Source organism: Struthio camelus, chromosome W, assembly GCF_040807025.1.
Source record: "Struthio camelus isolate bStrCam1 chromosome W, bStrCam1.hap1, whole genome shotgun sequence".
Classification (NCBI taxonomy): domain Eukaryota; kingdom Metazoa; phylum Chordata; class Aves; order Struthioniformes; family Struthionidae; genus Struthio; species Struthio camelus.
In genome coordinates, this window is record NC_090981.1 from 52186585 (window position 1) to 52207807 (window position 21223).

At 36.3% G+C, this 21223-nt stretch overlaps 1 protein-coding gene across 2 annotated transcripts in view; it reads left to right on the plus strand.

The window, feature by feature from the left end:
* Positions 1 to 21223, plus strand: part of LOC104146894 (potassium/sodium hyperpolarization-activated cyclic nucleotide-gated channel 1) — a 218465-nt gene that overhangs the window by 193365 nt on the left and 3877 nt on the right. For both annotated transcript variants that reach the window (XM_068925895.1, XM_068925897.1), the window contains 2 exons: positions 828 to 1068; positions 18939 to 19103. In XM_068925895.1, the coding sequence (XP_068781996.1) occupies positions 828 to 1068; positions 18939 to 19103 (406 nt within the window). The remainder of the gene's footprint in view (positions 1 to 827; positions 1069 to 18938; positions 19104 to 21223) is intronic.

The following is a 21223-nucleotide window of genomic DNA, read 5'->3' on the forward strand; positions in this document are numbered from 1 at the left end:
GCAAGATTAAATTTAAAATTCTTTCAGGAATTGTTCATTTTTTGGTTTAAGGTAGGAAGAACATTTGTAACTGTTTGGTGCTACTCTCACATAGATGCGCTCATACTTAGCTCTGTGAATATTAATAGTCTTGGTGGGAAACACCCTGTATTTGTAGCACCTAGGAAGGTTGTTCCTAGGACCTGTAGCAGGCATAGGAAGACAGTAGTGCTTTCTGGTCTACTGTATGTTCATTTCTTTGAAGGACAAGAGTGTATTTCTCTGTGCTTAGTGATATGAATTAAACACCAGGATGGAAATTTTTCTGTTGATTTCAGTTGGCTCTGCAGCCAACTATAATGTACATTTATACTACCACTGCAGTTGTGACTATCAATCAGAAGGACGTTACTGGTGTGATATTTAAAAACATGAGGCTAAACTTTCTACTTATATAACTTTAATCACTTAATAGAACTACTGCAGCACAATCTTATCCATATTCTTTTACAAGTTAGCAGCCAGTGTAATTCCTATTAAATTTTTATCTTTCTGTCACTTTTTTCCTTGAAAACCAAGGAGAATATTAAATAACCTGTGAAAATCACCTGAAAAAGACAACATTTGACCTTATTAAAACAAATCATTACTGCGCTATTGTTTCAGTCACTTCACTAGAAACAGAGATGAAAATTTAATGACAAGACTGAAAATTAGGCACAGAAAAACAGAAGAATCCAATATGTACATAAAAAACTTATTTGTGAAAACAGCAGAAAGTCTTTTTTCATTGCCCATCATACGTATATATTTGCTGACTATTATTATTTTGTTTCCTTCCCATTTAGGAGATTGTCAACTTCAATTGTCGCAAGCTGGTTGCTACAATGCCTCTTTTCGCTAATGCAGACCCAAATTTTGTGACTGCTATGCTGAGCAAGCTGCGATTTGAGGTGTTCCAACCTGGCGATTATATTATCCGAGAAGGGGCTGTGGGTAAAAAGATGTATTTCATTCAGCACGGTGTCGCAGGTGTCATCACCAAATCCAACAAGGAGTTGAAGCTGACAGATGGCTCTTACTTTGGAGGTGAGTAGGAAGAAGATGAATGATAACATTCAAGTGAACGCACTAGAATAAAACTTGTTCAAATGTCAGACATATAGAGACATCAGAATAAGTCTGCTGAATATCTGTTGCCTGGGTAATTCCAAAGGCGGGGAAGAGTGCATTAAGTATTTCTGAGTAATACATTTCAAGTCTGCTTACTATTGAAAGGATAGCTATTGAGGATACAGATAACCTTCCTGAAATATTTCCTTTGGTTAAATTGTCCTGAATTTTGAAGTGATTTTGAATTAAGAGTGCTGTTATTTAACAGGCTTTAATTTTGATAAAAATACAATAATTTGCACAGTAACCTTAAAAGTAAAATAAATAGGATTGAAAAGGGATACAAATTTTCAGTCATGAATATAAAGTACTTTTGAAAAGTAAAAATCACTGTAAAATTTACAAAATTAGACAGTGGATAAAAGACCATAGACCATTTTTTATATGGGATATTTTGGTATTTTTCGTGGATGTTTCAGACTGTTATTAGTGCTTTTTCATTGAATCTTAGCATGCTGTATTGATTAGCCTTCCAGTTAAAGAAAGTATAAGAAACTGCACTCCCTCTTTGACTAGATAGCTCTCTGACAGAAGTGTATTAAGGAGAAGCAGACATGAATTTTGGTCCAAATTAAATTCATCCAGGAATCCAAATAAAAAAAGATTTTCATTTAGGTGAAGGTAGCTGAAAATTCATATTTGAATGAAAGTAATCATTTATTTTACATATAGCAATTGACCAGTATGAAATTTATGTTCCTGTGATGGTGAATTATCTTTGTGAAATAGAATAGGTGTCTGCATCTTACAGTAGCAGCAAGGCTGGTTTCCAGAACCTGATTGAATGTTTGTGTGTACTGCCCATGACGGTTACAGTTAGTTGATTTTTTTGTTAATTTTCTGTTGAATACCATGAATCATCCCAGAATTGAGTCAAAAGCCTTTCAGAAAATGTTAAATTGGAAGCCTAATCAGTGGCATTTAGCTGGAACACTGAAGTGGAGAGCTTAGAAAAGTGAATTGGGCTCAGTTCGTGTTTGAATTGGGCTGTGGAGTTACTCAGCTAATCCCATTTTAGAATAATATACTGAAGCAACTCTTAATGATCTGACCAACAGGCCTTGTCACTCTGCAGTACCCTTTGCAAGGTGATTTGTACCAGTACTTGTAGAAGCACTTTGATAAAGAAGTCTTGTGCTTATTCCATGGGCTTAAACTGTAGATGCTGAAGAGAGGAGATTAAGGAGAAAGAGAAGGTAAATGCTGAGGATGAAGGAACAGAGCAACCTTGGTCTTGGTCCCCTATATGTTTAGCAGTGCCCCAGTTTATGAAAATGAGTTTACGAGAGCCTGTATTCTGAATCTGGCTATAATACCCTTCTGAACCAGCAGAGGATCAGAGGAGATTGCCACGTGAAAGTATTTTACATAACTGTCAGCCTGTTGTTACAGTCCAAATGACTACTCAGCTCATCCTGTTCATCCACTACCTTTCTTAACAGGAATGCATACAAAAAAATAAGCCATTTGCAATATCCAGGCACCACAAGAACTTATTACGCTGTGTACTGAAGTAGCATTGCTCTTGCAAACTGCAGAGACACCGAGTGCAAAAATGAGGGCAAATGCATCTGATACATCTGAAATGGGAATAGCTACTGCTGGATGTAGCTGGAGAGGAGAAGGGAGGAAGGGCAAGCATATGGGGAGAAAAAACCTGAGAAAGAAAGTGCCCTAAATCCTAATTCTCTCTGGAGAACTGTGTATCGGAGTCTAAGGGGAGCTTCCTGACCCGAGTAGCCAAGGATAGGTCTAAACAGCATTGTCAGTACCAGACAAAGCATGCACACTGGACAGACACAAGAAATGCTGCACAGTGGAACAATAACAAGCCGGAAGAACCTGTCTGTGTTCAAATTCTAAGATTGGTGACCCCTTTTTTGCCTAATGAAGACATGCAAAGTCTGAACCTGAGATACCATTTAAGCAGCTGCGGCTTATAACTTCAAGTTACTACTTACAGCCCCCAGCTGTTACCCAGTAAACATATATAAACACTCCAGCTCTCCAGCATGAGAAGATCAGACGGGGGGGGGGGGGGGGATGTTCAGACCTGAGCAGGTTTTTTTCAGTTTAAACATTTCCTGTAAAATGGAAGTGCCCAGAACCTATTGCGCAGAGACATTAAGTATTGGATGTTGGGCATGTCCCAGAGCATGGGCTTCCTAGGGAGCCTGGATCTGGGGAAGATTTCAGAAGGGTCAGGTTTCCCTGAGAAATCACATAGGGTGCCACAAATATCCCACCTTGCATTTGGAATATGTTTATTACTTTTCAATATTTTAAACTTTTAGGACTGACATCATTGTATCAACTCTAACACCCTGGTGTTGTTGAAAAACTGGAGGTTAATGTGAAAGCCAAGAGCCAAAGCAGTGTTAGCAAAATTTGGGAGAGATTTGAATGGAGACTTTCAGGAGGGTGAGAGCCTGGAAAATCGAAAGTTGCAGTAATAAAGAGGGAAACTAGTTGGAAGTTTGAGGACTGAGATGCTGATGAACACTTAAATTCTCTGGTCTAATCTTTTTTCTTAATTAAAAGCCACTCTTCCCTATGGATCTGGGTGTTTTAACAGTCTCATATGAAACTAGCTAAGTCTTACAATTGCTTGGAAATTCTCCTCAGAAAGAATGTGTCTGGCTAACCATTAATGGAAATGATTAATCAAATTACGTTTCAGCTTTGCTTTAGATTCTCAGTTGATTTTTGAGGGAAGTGCAGGGTGGTGCCTCCAGAGAGCCCTTCAGGGATCTGGGCTTGACTACCGTCAGTCCCTGTCCTCATCTGGGTTCAATGGGTTCTCCTGTGTGGAGGGAAGGAGTAAGTACAGGCGGCAGCCGTAGAGACAAACCACATTTGTTCCTTGGCATTGCTGTGGGAAGAGCATCCCTTAACCTTTAAGTGCTTTCACAAATCTAATCTTGAGCTTTGTATACAGGAGCATTTTTGGCCCGGCACAATGTAGGATGCTGATTTTCATCCCAACAGTTATTTTTTCTGCTGCTAATGGAAGGATATAATCATCCTTCAAATCTATTCCATTTGCAAGTATGAATTCAGAAGAAATTTCTGGTATGATTCTTTTTGCTCGGCTGTCTCTGTCCTCCCCCTGCTCCTCACTTTTGATGGAATATACAAAGCAGGCATCGGGGAAAACTGCCTTGAGTAAGGCAGAAAGGTTGACTGATCTACGTTCCACAAATCTGCAGTCAAGATACCAAAAAAAGATCTGCTAATCATTGGAGTAGCAAAGTAGATGATAAATATATTCAGAAAAAAAGTGTGATTTGAGTTTGGTTATGTTCTTTTAAATACTTGCAGTAATGACCACAAAAATCTTTTAAAGAGATTATCATAAATTATGTATTGAATAGACATGGATCAGTGGAAGGATTGTTTCATAAAGATTTAGGAGAGTCCATTTTCCTTTGCCTTTTGCTATCATTTAAAAAAACAGTAACTTTAATTCTTCAATGCCCTTCCTTATAAGCTCTGCCCTCCCATGGCATGCTTGCCTGAGTTTTTGTAGAAGGGACAAGAAATGGGCAATGGAGTACATGATACTAATTTTTGCTACATTGTTCAGTTATAGTTATTTCTTCATCAACGAAATGGTGTAGACCGTAGGCAACAGCGGAGCATTCCAGGTTAACACTCTATACCTCTTCTCCTTGATACGGCATTTCCACGTCTTGTTATTTTCAAGCAAATACAGCAATTTTCGGTTTTCCTAAAGATCTTTGTGAATTTCTGATGACTTCTTTCACTTTTCTCCTCTATTTTCTAGTGGCTTCCACTTCCCCAGTATTAACAATGGGACTGGTGCTACTATCAGCAAAGCAGTAAATATGTCTTTTCTCTTTATAAATCAGAGGAAATGGAACATCTGTCACCGAGAGTGACACGGTTTGCAGCTGCGGTCAAACAAGGTGGCCACCTTGAAATGAAAATATGAAAATTATAACCTTCACTTTTAGCTGTTTGTGTAGGACACGCACAGACAGAAAAATGTGAATGAAAAGGGTCAGGAGAGAGTCAAAGGTCAGGAGAAAGTGGGCTGTGTTAACACACAGGAGAAATCAATAGCGGAGGTCAAAAGAGACTGGGGAGTGGGTTGGGGTCAACAGAGAGATGAGGACTGTGTAGGTAGACGTCAAGTGGTAAGGGATGCAAAGAAATTAGAGAGAGAGAAAGCAGGAGTACAGGGTAATGTGGTGGGCATGAGGTTGATGGAAAAGAGAAGAAAACGCAAAGAGCAAGAAAGCGGGTGAATAGGGCTAAAGCATCCAGATGACAGAAAGCTGGTCATCTGCTTGTCACTTAAGAGTTGATGAAGGAGCAGGAGGTTGCTTATACCTACCCCTTTCAAATGGCAAACAGAGATACCTGACTGTATGTGTGTTTATAACTAGCTGAATTGTAAACCTGAATTCGATGCTCCTGTGAAGAAGAATCAGGAGGCACGTGAAAAGCTATGAGCAAATGTATTTTGAGGATGTTGTGACTGCTAAATTATTTATTTGTTTTTGTCATCTGGTCCATGATTTTGAATATGTGGAGTTTAAAATACTCAAAATGTGAAGTATTTATTAAGTATAGAGCAGTGGAGAATGAGACCCCAAATCTTTTTATTCTGTCTGTTTGTTTCAATACATGTTTCTCTTTCTCCTCTTTAATACCTGAGTATTTCAAACTTCTTCACTGTATAATTATGGTAGAAAATGGTAGGGAGGAAATTGCTGGGTTTTGGTTTTATTGAATCTTTTGAATGCCAGATAATTGTATTAGAAATTACTAAAAGACCTTTTTGTATTAGGAGGAGAGACTGGACAGATTGTGTATTTCTTCCTCATTAGACGAATACCAAATTGATAAAAGGCAAAGATTTTGAAGTCTTTACAGATGAAGCCCACAAATATGAGTCATTTACTTATAGAGAAGCATACAGTACATAATTTACCTTGGTTTTACAGAGCAGAAATAATATTTTAATATATCTAATGAGCCTAATACTAATCTCATTTACATTCATTGGTATAAACTGGTGTGATACCACTGATACCAGTGAGTTCTCTTTTTTGCTGGAGTCAATGTTATCAGAATGACTGCATAATAATATTATATATGTTGATGATTCAAAGCATCTTATGATTAATAGCAACAACAAACAAGGGAGAGTGACTCACTAACTAAACAGAAATTTGTTTTGGTAAAAGAATTTCTTGCTAAGAATTCCTTCCTCTTACTCAGTTTGTTCCCCATTTGAGCTCCTTTCATTCTATATTCTTAGGGCTCCGTTAGTCATCACAATAAGATTTTGTCTTCCGGATGCAGATACTTTTCCAGTGAATAAATAGTGTCAAAATCTGTAACTTAATGTACCTTCTCAGCTGTAGTTGCAACAAGTATGTAAAATAGCACAATCTTTCCTCTCTTTATCATACTCACTTTTTGTTGTAGAGAACCAAGGCCACAGACAGTTTGGTCTAGTTCAGTAGAAAACACAGCCAGTTTCTGAAAATGTGATAAAAACTGGCCTTTCCCTGTAAAATTGGGCTTTGCACAGCTGCTTCTCACTGCCCTGTGACTGTTCTGCTTGTTCATGGCTCGAAATGTTCTGTTTCCATCTTCCCTTCCTGCCAGTGAGATGGTGAGATGGAGAATGAGAATAGGTACTCTATGCCATTTTATGACTTGCCTGATTGTTACCACTGTGAGCTGGCATAAAGGTTAAAAGCTGTCCCAAAGCTACTGGAAAGTACTTTGATGAACAGCACTGGTCTCATGATGCCCCATTCCCCTTCAGCTGCCAGCTCTGTGGAATCAAAGGAAATAATCTGAGCATGCGGACCTGATCCACTTAAGTATGGCCTGAACTGCATTTTGTGCTTAAATGGCACATTAGATTGGGGCCGACACTCCTAAAAAGAGAAAAAAGAAATAAAACCACCGCTTTCCAACCAGTGAGCCTTAAGCAGAACTTCCAAAAGGAGGATTTCTGGGAACACATTCAGGTCTCTGTTGTCACTGTGTTTGCTTTCTTGCTGGTGGACAGGTGTCTGACTATTCACTGTGGGTCTCATCCTGCTCATCCTACTCTTGCTGAAGTCTCTGGCAAAACTTCCTTCCCCCCGAAGGGACATAAGATAAGGCTTGTGTCCCTACTATCTTTTCCATTCTCCATCTGTTTTCCCACCTGTGTTTATACAGGATTTCCTTCATACGATATTTTTCTGTTTTTAACAGAGCTAAGGGAATGCTGATATTGCCAGGAAAATCCAAACTGATTCCTTCCTTCGGTATTTTGTAGTTACAAGTAGGTGAAAGAGTGCGTAGGAAGTGTAGGTACATTTTTAGCAATTATCTTAGCTCTGGGGGCCCCATGAAGTACCCAGCTTGTGACATGTCTGTTGGGGTTCTCTCTCCCCATTATTTTTTCTTTTTTTTCACCCAGTGAGGATCTCAGCGGTATTATGCCACTTGGAGTAGCTCAATAAACCAGTCTGTAGACTAAGAAAAACCCACATTGCTAAGAAAGATTTTTTTCTAAGAGCTTCCACATATGTTGAAAATGAGGAAGTACATGTGATTTTTAAAAAATTTTTATGATAACTTGTACGAGAGTTGCTGAATGTCAATTTGAATATGTAATGATCCACTTCTTGCATTGTAATAGGAGAAAATATATGGTTTATTTTATTCTTTCAGAGGAAGATATTAGGAACTCTGCTGTATATCATTCTTTATGCAGCAAAATTAAATATAAAGCAGATTTTCACCCCTACTTCATAGAATTTGGAGACATACTACAGCATCTTTTCTTTTTCTGGTTATTTATTTTAACATTGGTATGTCCATGTAGTTCATGGAATACTTTAAATTTTTAAATATTTTAATTTTTTTGCTTAAATTATTGAATACTGTTTTAACAGTTATCCTTCCATACTTGAAATTCTAATAAATTGTATCTTGGATTTGCTTCAGTTTGTAGAAGACCAATTAGACCGAACTACTTTGACCTACCTATTATTTATGGAGCTTTTCCCTATTTCAGAACAGCAACTGTCAGTATATTTTAGACCAGTGCAGTGGAAAATAATACCATGGGAAATGTTGAGTCACTTCAAATTATATTTTGCCACTTCTTTTCTTCTAGGTACACTGTAGGTACTTCCTTTTGCTGAGCTACTTTTAAACATTTGCAGTATAATATTGATTACAGACAGAGAAAATGCTGTTAAAGTGCCCTATTACTCACTGCTTTGCACCTTGTAATTTTTACCTGGACAATACAATATGATACAGTTTTACATTTTGCAAAAATAGTGTATATGGCTACTCATTACCTAAAGTGGTGATGAATTAAGTCTCTCAGTATTCATACCCCAATCTAGCACCGTATTGAAATACATAATTAATTATAAGCGTTTTTTCTGAAGTGTGATTATTCATATTCTTAATGGCAAGCACATAGTTAAATGCTTTAAGGTAGGAGGATGTCATATCTCCATACCAACTCATTCATAAAATAGTTTTCAGGTGAACAATATTGATTTCTAAATCACTGAAATTTTTCTAAAAGTTTTTTTTTTTTCTAAAAGCCTGCATGAGGTCCTAAACATGAAATGCGTTTTTGGCACAGACTAGTCTGCCATTCTGGTAATACAACTTCTTTAGCACCATCATGGTATAGCACAATTCCTTGTGCTGCATCAGGACATTTTTTAACATAACAGTTTATACAAAAAATAACATGCAATCGGAAGAACTTTTTGCTATTTGGAAAGATTACTGTTCTGAAAGTCTAAGACACATTCTAAAAATTCAGAATGAAAATAATGTACTCTGCAGTGCCAGAAGGTAGAAGTTGATTTAGTTTTAAGAGTTCTATTAATTAGCAATAATTAAAACTTGTATTTAACAATATTAATAATAGTAACAATGCTAATGGTAACGTATACTATCTATATAAGACACACTTCAGCCCAAATTATAGTTCTAATTCTGCAAAATCGTAAGTAGTGTAAATGACTTTTAATTTGGTCTTTATGAGTAAGACACAACCAAAATGTCACATCAGTGTACCTTGGAAATCTGAGGTGACAAATATAGATAATGCAGAAGAATATTTTGCAAGTGCCTTCCACTTTTGCACAAAAGAATTCAATCTAAATATTTGTCTCCAGAATTCAGAACTGACAGCCTCTTATCATTTGTCTAATAATTTAATGAAAAAGAAAATGAAGTGCAATATTTTTACGGTCCACTTAAATTCAACTTGAATTGTTTAATTTGTAACTCTTGTTGTTTGCCAGAATCAAGATGAATATGGCATAGTACTGAATACATAAGGAATTCAGTGGCTGTTTTCAACAGGGAACAGGCATCCATCTGTACAAAAGTAGGCACAGATGAATGGAACAAAGTAACTTTGGGCCTTTGACTCAGCCAATACTATACCTATGTTTTCATTTAGGCACTTAGTTATGTTAAGCTTAACATTTTAAAAACATTTTGAAGATACAATGAATATCAGCCAAATTGTGAATTTTTCAAGATTAGTAAAAGAATCCTTTGATAAAGCAGAATGGGAACGTATGGATGCCCTATTATGTATGGCATTTGAGGTAGAATAAGGACTTGCATTTCTGCTTTGTTTAATGATCCTAAGTTTGTCTTCTATCAAACAACTTTCTCAAAAGGCTTGGAGAAAATAGGTAGGATATAAGAAACGTTGCTGCCTCTGTTTACTTTAGTCATGAAACATGTGGCCACAGCTATTTGAAGTATCTTCAGAGAGAAAGAATAAAAGGCAAGTCAGGAAAAAACGTAAAATAGCTCTTTAGGCAGACAATATGCCACTTTTTATAAATGCAATTATATTTTAACCATGTGTATTTGGCTCACTTTCTTGATGTAAAAGTAATTACAACTACCTTTCTGGAAAAAAAAATTATACTGTCAAGCTATATTAAGCAGATTACACTGAAATAAAATATATCAGTATTTACATAGAGGAAGTATGAGGACTTCCTCATACTTCCAAAAAATCCAAATCAGTCTTGTCAAAAATTATAGAAGTCATTACAGAATGGCTAAAAATGGGTGGGCTTATGGCATTCTTACCCATCTTGAAAATTAATTTATGCTCAAAATATCTTTTTCTGTATCAAAATTTATCTATATCACATTAAGTAATATTTTAAAGGCTCTATCAGTTGTTTTAATGAATTTCAGATGGTAGTAATGATGCCTGTGCTGAGTAAGTCTCAAAATATCCAGATTAGCATGTTATAATGCTGCTTTTCTCAGAGCTACTACAAAGTCATGTCTTAAGCTTTATTCATGGAAATCGACTGATATAAGACTTATTTGAAGAAACAGGCTTCTCAGAGGTTGGTGGCATAAAAGACAAATTTGGATCAAAATAATGAAACCAGCAAACTTTCAGGCTTATTGTCAAACTCCAAGTAAATATGAAAGGTTGCTTACCCGTTAATAGGCATTTAATTTAAACAATAAGAATTCCCCCATAAATCCTATCAAAGTTGTGGTTTGGTTTAGGTTAATGAACATTAAGTAATTCTTTTCAGAAGAATGATTTTTTTCCTCAGAAAACTGGTGATATCTCAATAAAATGAATGGAACTCTCTGCCAATGTAAATGCTACCAGAAAAGATAAGAATAGACTCTCTCTAGTTAGACCCTTTACCGTACTAAGCCTTTGATATATACACAAAGGTTAAGCAAATGAGGGCTTGTGAGAGAAACATGGAGGGAAAAGAGTAATGGAAAGAAATATAGCAAAAGAGCAGAACATCCTCCACCCATATGTTAGATCAGAAACATTGTTGAGAAATGCCCTTAAAGGCTACCTATCTCCAGCAGCTTCTAATTCATGTCTGAATGAAGTCTTCTGAAGGTTCCTTCTTCTCTCAGAGCAGCTTTGGAGACAAAACCTCTTTTTTTTCCACATGGTGATTGTGTCCATAGGACACATCTTTCTGGATGAAAGGGACCAATACAATACTTTTTGTGGGAGCTGATATTCCGTTTCATAACAGGAATAAAAAGAATAAAAAGCCTAGTATTACTTACCTAGTATTACTTACTGACTATTACTTGGTAGCGTAAGTATTCCTCCAACTTTGAAGCAAACATTCTCTTCAGTCCTCGTTTCACTCTCTTCCTCTCTTCAGATATATGACATGATAAATATGGAACATTCTCATGACGGAGAAATTATCTCAGCTGGTAAGGTTGCTGGCAGGGAGGGACAGATGTTTGCGGAGAGGAGTTGCATTCCTAACTTGCAATGAGGAGAGAATTCCACAAGTCAGTAAGCATGAATCTGTAGCTTACTGAATGCGATAAAGTTTTGCATTTTTTGTATATAATCACTATATTGTTAGGGATGTAATTCACCTCTTTGTAATCTTTTTCTATTACAACCTTCCTGATTAGGGCACATCTTCTATTTCTTTTATTTGCCCCATTAAAATAAATAAAAAAATAGACAATGAACATGCTTAGAGCTCATGTGTCAAGGACTTGAGAGCCAGAAATTTCAAATGATTGAGAACAAGCAATAAAAAAGTGAAAGAAACTAACCCATTTTCTTTTCTTGAGTTGGATGACTATATAAGGGCAACAACCTTCACAAATAGTTAAATGTAAGTTAGATTTAGGTAAAGAGTTCAAAAAGTGACAGGAGACTGAAACTGAAGCTTTAAGGAAGTTGTTCTGGATCCTTAATTGTAATTGGTTATGTTCAGTTCCCCCTCAAAATAGTAACAACTCAGAGCGCTATATCCAGACCTCCTTTATGAACTCTCTCTTCAGTTGAGGAGCCCTTGTATCTGAAGGCAATCATCATGATTTACAGACAATTGTGGTTGACAGGTTTAAAATGAAAAGGGTCATGCAGGCAGCATGTGCTATTGCTCACTCTAACAAACTCAGACTCTCTTGTGTGTAGCTCCATATTTAGTAGCGTTGGAGAAGGTATAGCTTTTGCAAACCTTCCTTTCCTCTCAACTTTTTCAGACAGTCCAGATTAAAGACCTGACTTCAAACAGCAGGAATTGTCTTCCTTCTTTCTTAGGTTCTCTCCTTTGCTGCAGTAATGTTCTTATTATGGAGTGATTGTATTTTAAGGTTTCTTAAGTAGAGGACTGAACACATGCATATATTTAGCCAAGGGTTACCTGAGCCTTTTCATTTCCATCCACTGTATAGATGTGGACTTGGGGGATGTCAATCACTTTTTTATCACCATAATCTTGATTACTGTGAATGTCAATGTTGTTTTACAAAACAAATGCAAAAGAAAATCTGCACAGTTATCTAGCATAGCATTTAATCATTATTTTGGAGAAAATAAATCACTGGTACTCATTAATTGGTGTAAGCTACATTCTAACTGTAATCAGAAGACCTGCTGTTAGTCACATTAAGTGTCTATAATGAAGGGCAGCATATCCCTAGGTTTTCCATTTTGTGCACTAGTGATGCTATATTAGAAGACAAAAAGAATATCTTAAAAGGTTAGAAAAACATAAAGATAGATATATTTGATGTTTTCCGGAACTTAAAAAGAAAAAAGAGGCAGGCATACAGAAGTACCTATTAAAGCAATCAAATTTTTATCATAGGAAACAGCTTTTGTGTTTCTATATTAGAGATGGTTAAGTCAACACAGAACTGGGAAATAGTTCCATTTCTGAAGAATGTGGTATCTCAGGAAAATTATTCATTAAATTTTCTTGAATAGATTGAAATTTATGTAGTCCTTTGCTAAAGAAAGAGAGTCTCTCTCACCTTACCTATGTTAAAGCTGGAATCAGAGTACCCCAGGCTAAAAGTTAGAGTCCCTTCCTGCGACCCTCTTGCAAGAAAGTGCCATTTAGCTAGTTTGTGGTCAGTGGACAACTTCAGAAGCTTGAAGGAAGAACTATTGGTCTTAGCACCATACTAAAGAGTTGCTGTTATGAAGGGTTAGGTTAGAAAGGCAGAATAACCTAAACCTGGTAGTTCTGGGAAACTTGCTCTGAAGACATACAGGACTTGCTATAAAAAGGCATAAAAGCATGGGTGAATCAAACGAACCATCATACATCAAAGTTCTGTCCGTAATACTTTAGTAACTTACTTTTTCTATAAAATAAATAGAAGAAATCTAATCCGCTGTCCTGTTCCCTTAAAATATTCCCTAATGGATTAGACCGGACTGACCCAAACCTTTAAATGGCTTTGATTTTCTATCTTTCTTCTGCTGCTGAAAGTTGCCAGATGGTCAAAATAGTTGCTTGCCCATTTACACAGCAATGGGTATGCCTGCTACACGATGAAACAGGAGTTCCCTGCTGAGGAACTGAAACAATAGGCAGCTGTCCTCAGCTGGATATATCCTGTAATGTTAAGTCTGTGACAGATGATAAGAAACCTGCTATAGCTTTAAAAAGGTACAAAGCTCTTAAGAAATTTCTGGGGTTCACGAACTCATAGAAACTGCTAATTACTTTTATGTTATTTCAATATGGAGAGCAGTATAAGACTAATATAGTAGTTAACAAATTTATTTATTACTACAACACATTAATTGCTGCACCTAGTAAAGTGAACTTTTGCTTTAATTCTATTCTTTGTGTCCTTGCAGAACAAAGCTGTGCATACAATATTAATTCACTGTATTTCTTAATTTTCTACATATTACTGTATACCATCCTAAACTAAGAAATCTGTTCCGTGCAGACAGGACCAATTTGGTATCCTTTAATGAACCAGCTAACTACTTGACTCTAACTGTTTCCTAAATCAGCACAATTTATCTGTTTGTGGACACATTTTGTCTGCAAGGCAAATGTTTATTGTTATTTTGGGTTTTTTTGGAGTTTATTTTCAATCTCTAATCAAACACGAATGTGACACAGAAAGTTGAATAATTACATTTGGAGTGTAATTTATATAGGAAATGAACTGAGAGTTAATGGATAGAAGTCACATTGACAGCTAAGCTGTACTGCTTCCCAGAGGAAAAAATTTTTTTCATAGATCTTTATAAACTGGAAACAGGAAATTGTTGCTAGGGCAGCCAGTCCAGGTAGACATCCAGCAAAGACTGATAAACTGATGCAATATCGCAAACGGTGCCAGAGTTGAGCTGCTCCTACACGCTCAGTTGTTTTCTCCAAATCAAAAATGTTTAGGGATCACACAGCAACAGGGGGAAAACTTACAGTGGCATATTGATACATTTAAGAACTGCGAAATTCATCTTGGTACCAAAACTCTTGCCCTTACAAAGGGCCAACTAATGCTAATTCCTCAAAAGTTATCATATGGGTTATGTCATTCATCCTCATGCAGTTCTCCCAAATCAGTCTTCCTCAGGTCTGTCTTTCAGGCATGTAGAACTTCCTGTCCGGAGTATTCTATCACCCTAATGCAGTAATAAAATGCAATCTATAGGGGCCCCATTTTACATGATAGAGGTATGAACAGTCATCTCTGGAAATTCATTCCGTTCCAAAACCTGAACCTAATGTTCCTGTGGAAATACTGCCACATATGTGTGCAACTGGTATGTTATTGATCAGTTTTGATTATTAGGCTAATAACCTTCCAAACAGGCTTAACTTCAAACTTCATCATTGCAGTTGTTACTTCAGTGTCTTGACAGCAGAACGTACTTGGAAATTGAGCCATTTTCCTTATTCTTTGAGAGCTACATTGTTATACAGAAAAGGTCTGATGCTAGCAGAACACAAATTGTGATTTTTACATATAAATTAATTGCATTTGTATAAAATATGGACCGTAGGAACAAATGAATATTTTTAGCATTGTTTACTGCTTTCAAATAGCCATTTCCGATAACACAGAGATTGACATTCATTTTAGAACGTTCCAGGGAACAGTTGTCCAAAGAGATTATGTAATTAAAGAAAAACATGTATAGGAGTTGAATTACAGGTTCATTGCAGACTCGCACGTAATTACTAATTGCAATTGAAGACATTTTTACTTTTGGAAAGGAAAGAGAAAAGTGTTTGACACTTCATGTCAGCTTGAAGGCAATGCACCATGCCAACCACAGATGGGAATATTAGTGAGTAATATGCTACAGCCACTTTCTTTTTATGCTAATAAAGAGCCTTGTTTGTCCAAGCTGTTTGAAAATAGTCCATGCCCTTTGTGTTTCACTGCACACTCCTGTGCCATTGTTTGTCTTTCCTAGTCCATTTAAATCAATTGAACATTGAGAGCATAACTGTTGAGGGCGCCTGGTGTACTTGATGCCATCATGGATATTTTCATTACTCTAGTCTCTTCAAAAAGCCTTTTTTTTTAAATTATTTTGATTTACTTAAAAGAACACAAGTGTTCGATAGGAACAAACATTTTGGCATTTTGTGTTCTTGCTCTCCAGTTCAAGTAAATGAGATTTTATATATTATCTGTTTTATTATGCTTGAGAGTTTCTCCCAAGCAAATAGCTAATAAGATTAAATGAACTCAAACGCCGAACACAAACAATTAACAAGCTCATTAGCACTAAACAATGCTAAACAAGCACACAGTGCAAATTATATCATTGATATATATATCAATGCAATATAGATGATGTATCAGAGACTACAATAAAACTCAAATCTGTCAAGAAACATTGCCAGAAAAGCATTTCATGGATTTTCATCTCATGATGCTTCTTCTGTTGGAAGGAAGTAGTTCATCTATTGATAGATATTATTCAACTACAGCGGAAAACCTGAAGCTCTCCCTCCTTCATGAATGGGCAGGCTCCACAGTGGCGCTCTCTGATCAGACTGTTCTGGATAGTTTTCATATCCCAATATAATTCGCTTACCTATTCTGACCCACTGTATTATTTGTTATTATTGTATCTAACTAAAAGACTTTAAAATAGGTATTAGAAGCCTTCCTAAAAGATATTCTCCAACCATAAGTTGTGGGTTGACATAGGATTCTCAGGACAGTGATTCTTTCAAGTCTGATTACTTGAAAAGAATAACAAAAGAGGAACAAAATAATGATATTTATTGCAATAGCATCCACAGATTTCACTGTCCCATGTTCAAATCCAGAACTGTTTCCTATGGTTTCCTTCCAGTCTTGTTATTCCTGAAGTCATCTAAAATACAGTGATCCTTGAACAACAATGATGAAACCAGTAGTTTCTGCGTTACTTTTTACACTCCACAAAATGCTTGGGATCCACGGACAGCATTTGCTTTATTTTTTGCATGCAATCTATTTTAAACTCAAGGAATTTTATTTGCTGAGTACAGCAAAAGACACCTCCATATGTCTTTAGTATTGCCTGCAGCTATTTTAAATGAATAAAGCTGAAAATCAAGAGGTCATTATTAGTCACACAGATTTTCCAGCTAGTTATCCATAAATTCAACCATGAATTGTAAAACTTTATTCTGCGTGAGATCTAAAGAATATCTTAGGAAATGGAGCAGACATTTGCTGCTTTTAAATGCTTCTTTTGGGCAAAATGGTCCTTTTCCCTCCTGTAACTAGAATACGGTGCTTGCAATCAAAGGAGCTAAATCAGTCTGATTTAGGGAAGGGAAGAGGAAAGTACTGACTTCTGTTTGACCTGGCTGGTTCTTTACAGTAAACTGTCTGTAGCTGTTTCACGGGAATCAGGTTTTGTGGGGTCAAGACTCTAATAGTAGCCATTAGTCTTTATAACTTCTTCCCAAAGCTATAGGAGTTTCTAAGTATATTGAATGATAGTACCAGTCCCCCATTAATGTACTTTGATTTATCCACTATTATTTAAGCATCCTATCCCCCAAGCCTTCAGAGCTGAGTAGCTTGTGGGCAGGAAAGTATCAAACCTCCACTCTAGTATACAAGGTAGGATGAAATATACTCTTTTCTCATCGCAGCTGGAAGAACCCACACTTCTTGGGGAGATGAATGCGTGTTAGATTATACATAGAATGCGTGTGCATGTTCCATATAGCTTTCTTCAAAGCTCATAGAAGCTAATTAGAATGTTTTTTTAGATTTCAGAGGATTTTGGAACTGCAACTTTGGTATGCAAAATCTGCACAGTTTTGACAAAGATACTTTCTAGAGGAAATTCTTCAACAAGAAGTATGAGACCAAAAACCATGAGGGTTCTTTAGAGTCTGGATTAATAAAAATGTATTTTATTAAGAACATTCAAAGAAAGAATGAAATAACACTTTACATTTGAACAAAAGCCTGCAGAATTCCTTATTTTGCTAATTAAGAGTATTTGTATTTCCACACTTTCTGGAAAATTACAGTTTCTGATAGATATATAAGCAGGAAACAGTCTCCTAGCACACTCCTAGTATCCTAGTACTTAAACAGCTGTGACCAAACATGAAGTCATGGCTCTTAACCACTAGAACTGCGTAGGGAAACTATTTCCCACCCTGTCTGAAGCCTAGAATTCCTGATGCATCTCGCGTTTTCTCAGTCCGAAACCTGAAAACGGGATTGACTCAAACATTTCCTTTTGCAAATGACTTTTTAATTTTGTTTTGTTCTTTAATATAAAATAACTTAAATATTTAAATAAAATACCCATTGCGATCCAAAAGAAAACATTTTATTTTACTTTTTAGGGAGTAAGCATAAATAGACAATTTGAACGAAGTTTCCGAATTGTTTTTAATTGCGGAGTTTCCTGCAAACGGCTTCACTTTTAGCTAACTGGAATATCTGATGAAATATACTTCTGACTTTACCTTAAATAGCATTGTTTTGAACATGATTGTTATTTTAGGCAATACTAAACTTCACTGAACTTTTCTAATGTAAATTTTCATTGAAAAGAGAGGGGAAGGTGAGAAGAATTCTATATGTAAAAGGTTGCATATCAGCAATACTGTGAGTTGGTCAACTTTATAGACATGTGAGGACTAATAATTATATAACATGTCTGATTTTTGAACACTTTAACTGGAAAACTTCCCTAAGAGGAATTCATGCATCTCTCTTAATTCCACCCTAAATGTTTTGTTGTAATCCTATGATGCTGACTTTGGACTTTATCCAGTGGGTCTTCGTGTGGGTTCAAGAATCAACAATTGCAAGATTGGGGCAGGTTTTGGGGGACTTTGTGTATGGCCATGGTAACCTCTGTTCCAGAATGATGAATTCCAGTTGGAAGCATTTGCAGGGAAAGTCTACTAGACTGGTCAAATGAGAAAAAAAGTCTAAAATGATAAGCTTACTCTCCCAAAATACCTAGGGCATAAAAACCAACGAGTGAAGGCACTTCCATGCTGAATATATTTTTTCTCAGAATAGTTCTTATATTCAAACATCATTATATGATATGTTAGATAAGTTTAGTAACGCTGGTGAATGATTAAAGGAATTGGTCTTTTATGTCAGCTGACTATTTCCAACAAAATCAAGAGAATCACTTGGGTTAATTGGGTCAGCAAACCATGTTTGACAGCTGATAGATTATTTCTTACAACTCAAAGAAAAATTATTTTTAAAAAGTTTGATAAAATCATAGTCTAGACTGAGAAAAACGATAAGCCGATATCTTAAAGTAGATTCATTATTTTTTCAGAGTAGCAAAACTAGAATCAAACACCTTTCAGAACTGCCGCTGCAACATTACCTAAACAGTAGTAGAAAAATTGTCACGGAGTACTGCATTATTATTTGTTAGCACTGAATCTCTTCCTAGCTGTTAAGTTTCACATGGTTCACTAACCTCTTTGTTTCCTGAATGTGTTGAATTTTTATCTCCCCAGAGATTTGCCTTTTGACCAAGGGCCGTCGAACTGCCAGTGTACGAGCTGACACATACTGTCGCCTGTACTCCCTCTCGGTGGACAACTTCAATGAGGTTTTGGAAGAGTACCCCATGATGAGAAGGGCCTTTGAAACAGTAGCAATTGATAGACTGGACAGGATAGGTATTATTGTTTTTCTGTAACTGGAATTCTTAAAACCTTTTTACCTTCTCTTTTCCTTGAGTTGAAAGATAATGCTTGGATTAAACCCTTCTTTAAAATTTCAGTTCTGTTACACTAAAGTAAAAATTCTGTTGATCTATGAATAAGACATATCCAAAGAAGAAATTCTGCAAGATCACTTTTAAATAATATAAAACTTTGAATCTTAGAAAGCTCTCATACTTCTCAGACGTTTATTATTTTATACTGTCATAGTCCTCAGAGGTTTATTTTGTATACTTTAATAACAATTGATACTGTTTATTAATACTGTTTATTTATTTTGCTACTTCATACTTCATTGGGTTTATGCAGTTTGAGTGAGAAGCAGATGACTTTTTCCTACATAAATAGTTTACAGATGATGTCTGTAACGCTGGGAAGAGGTGACGTTTCTCAGCACTCACAAAACCCGTGTTTGTTGAAGTGAATTAATCTTTTGCAGCAGAGCTCTCATTTTCCTCACAACACGGGCACTGTTAGCATTGATGACTGCACACTGGAGCTACTCAGATCTGCTTGCAATCAAAAAAGCAGGCCAAAGATATCCAGGTGAACCACAGAATGATATAGTGGATTATCAAAACAGGGTGTGTAAAGTCTGCTTTTGTGCAAACAGACATTCTGGATCTCTCTAACAGGACATACTAGATAAAACACATGGGCTTTGGTAGGCAGAAGTGCACACTGGTCATAATTATTGATTCTGGTTTTTAAATGCACCTTTGCAGAAAAAATCGTTCATCCTGCATGATGCTGATTCCTCAACTTCACAAGTAAATTCCAGTATGAAATTTTAACAGCAGTTCCCCAACAGAGCAATGCAACACTATAGCCTGAGCAACACCTCCTCACACGCATGCATACATACAAACATAGGTACATTAGTGTAGCAGCCAAAAGAATAAAATCATGGCAGATTTTGTCTACACTGCTAATGGAGTGTGTTGTGATTCTCACTACTAACTTGAGTTTTTCTAATGTAAATTTTCATTGAAAAGAGAGGGGAAGGTGAGAAGAATTCTATATGTAAAAGGTTGTATATCAGCAATACTATGAGTTGGTCAACTTTATAGACATGTGAGGACTAATAATTATATAACATGTCTGATTTTTGAACACTTTAACTGGAAAACTTCCCACATCACTCTCTTTTCAATACAAATGTTTGCAGTAAAGAATTGCATGACACTGCTATTGTGCTGTTGCTGCTAAGCAGAAAAAGTAGGTTTAGTAGAAGAAATATTGGTGTTTTATTTAACATAGAAAGAATAAAGAAATCAAATGTGTATATACAGTTTCTAATATTTAATAGATTTAGGGCAGTATTTTGCAGATCATGAACACTCGGTGCATTAAGTTTTCTAATCAAGACTATTCAAACTCTTATAATGTGTCTCTCGAAACTCTCTGGAAAGGTAGACCAATCCTAAGAAATACATATTTAAAAAATATTAGTAGTAAAGTCCAGTCTGCTCTTGGAGCAGTAATCCAATCTGAAGTGCTGTGGTTACAATAAGAAATCTAGACAGGACAAAAAAATAAAATGTAAACTGTCTTATCTAAAAAAAACCCCAATTCAGTGGAATTGTATTCCTGTGTGTTTGATGACACAGAAAAGTATCTGCCTCTTGCAGATACTGAGAGTCATCAAGCAAACACCATCCTTAGAGAAAACATCAGGACAGAGCTTACAGCAATCTTTATTGTGCAGCCAGGTGTCACATTAGCAGTGAATTCAGATTAGTTTGCCAGCATTTAAAAAGGTGATTTCTTGCAAGCTAGTGGTCATTAGTTACTAATGTCTAATAATTAGTTCCAGGGAATGTCCTAAATGGCAGCTGTATTTATAACTTATGTAACAGCTTAGTGTGCAGGGAATTAGGATGGTTTTGTAATGGAAGAGAAAGATGTTACACATGCAGAGCCTGGTCGCTTTTTCCACCCTGTTGTTCAGTAAATTACCATGGTTACATTTTCAGAATAATTGTAGTAACAGTGTGCACTATAAGTGAAGAGTCACAGAAAGTTCAGGTATCTTTGAACATAATGGTGCTATTAATGCACGCAGTTCTGGTGCA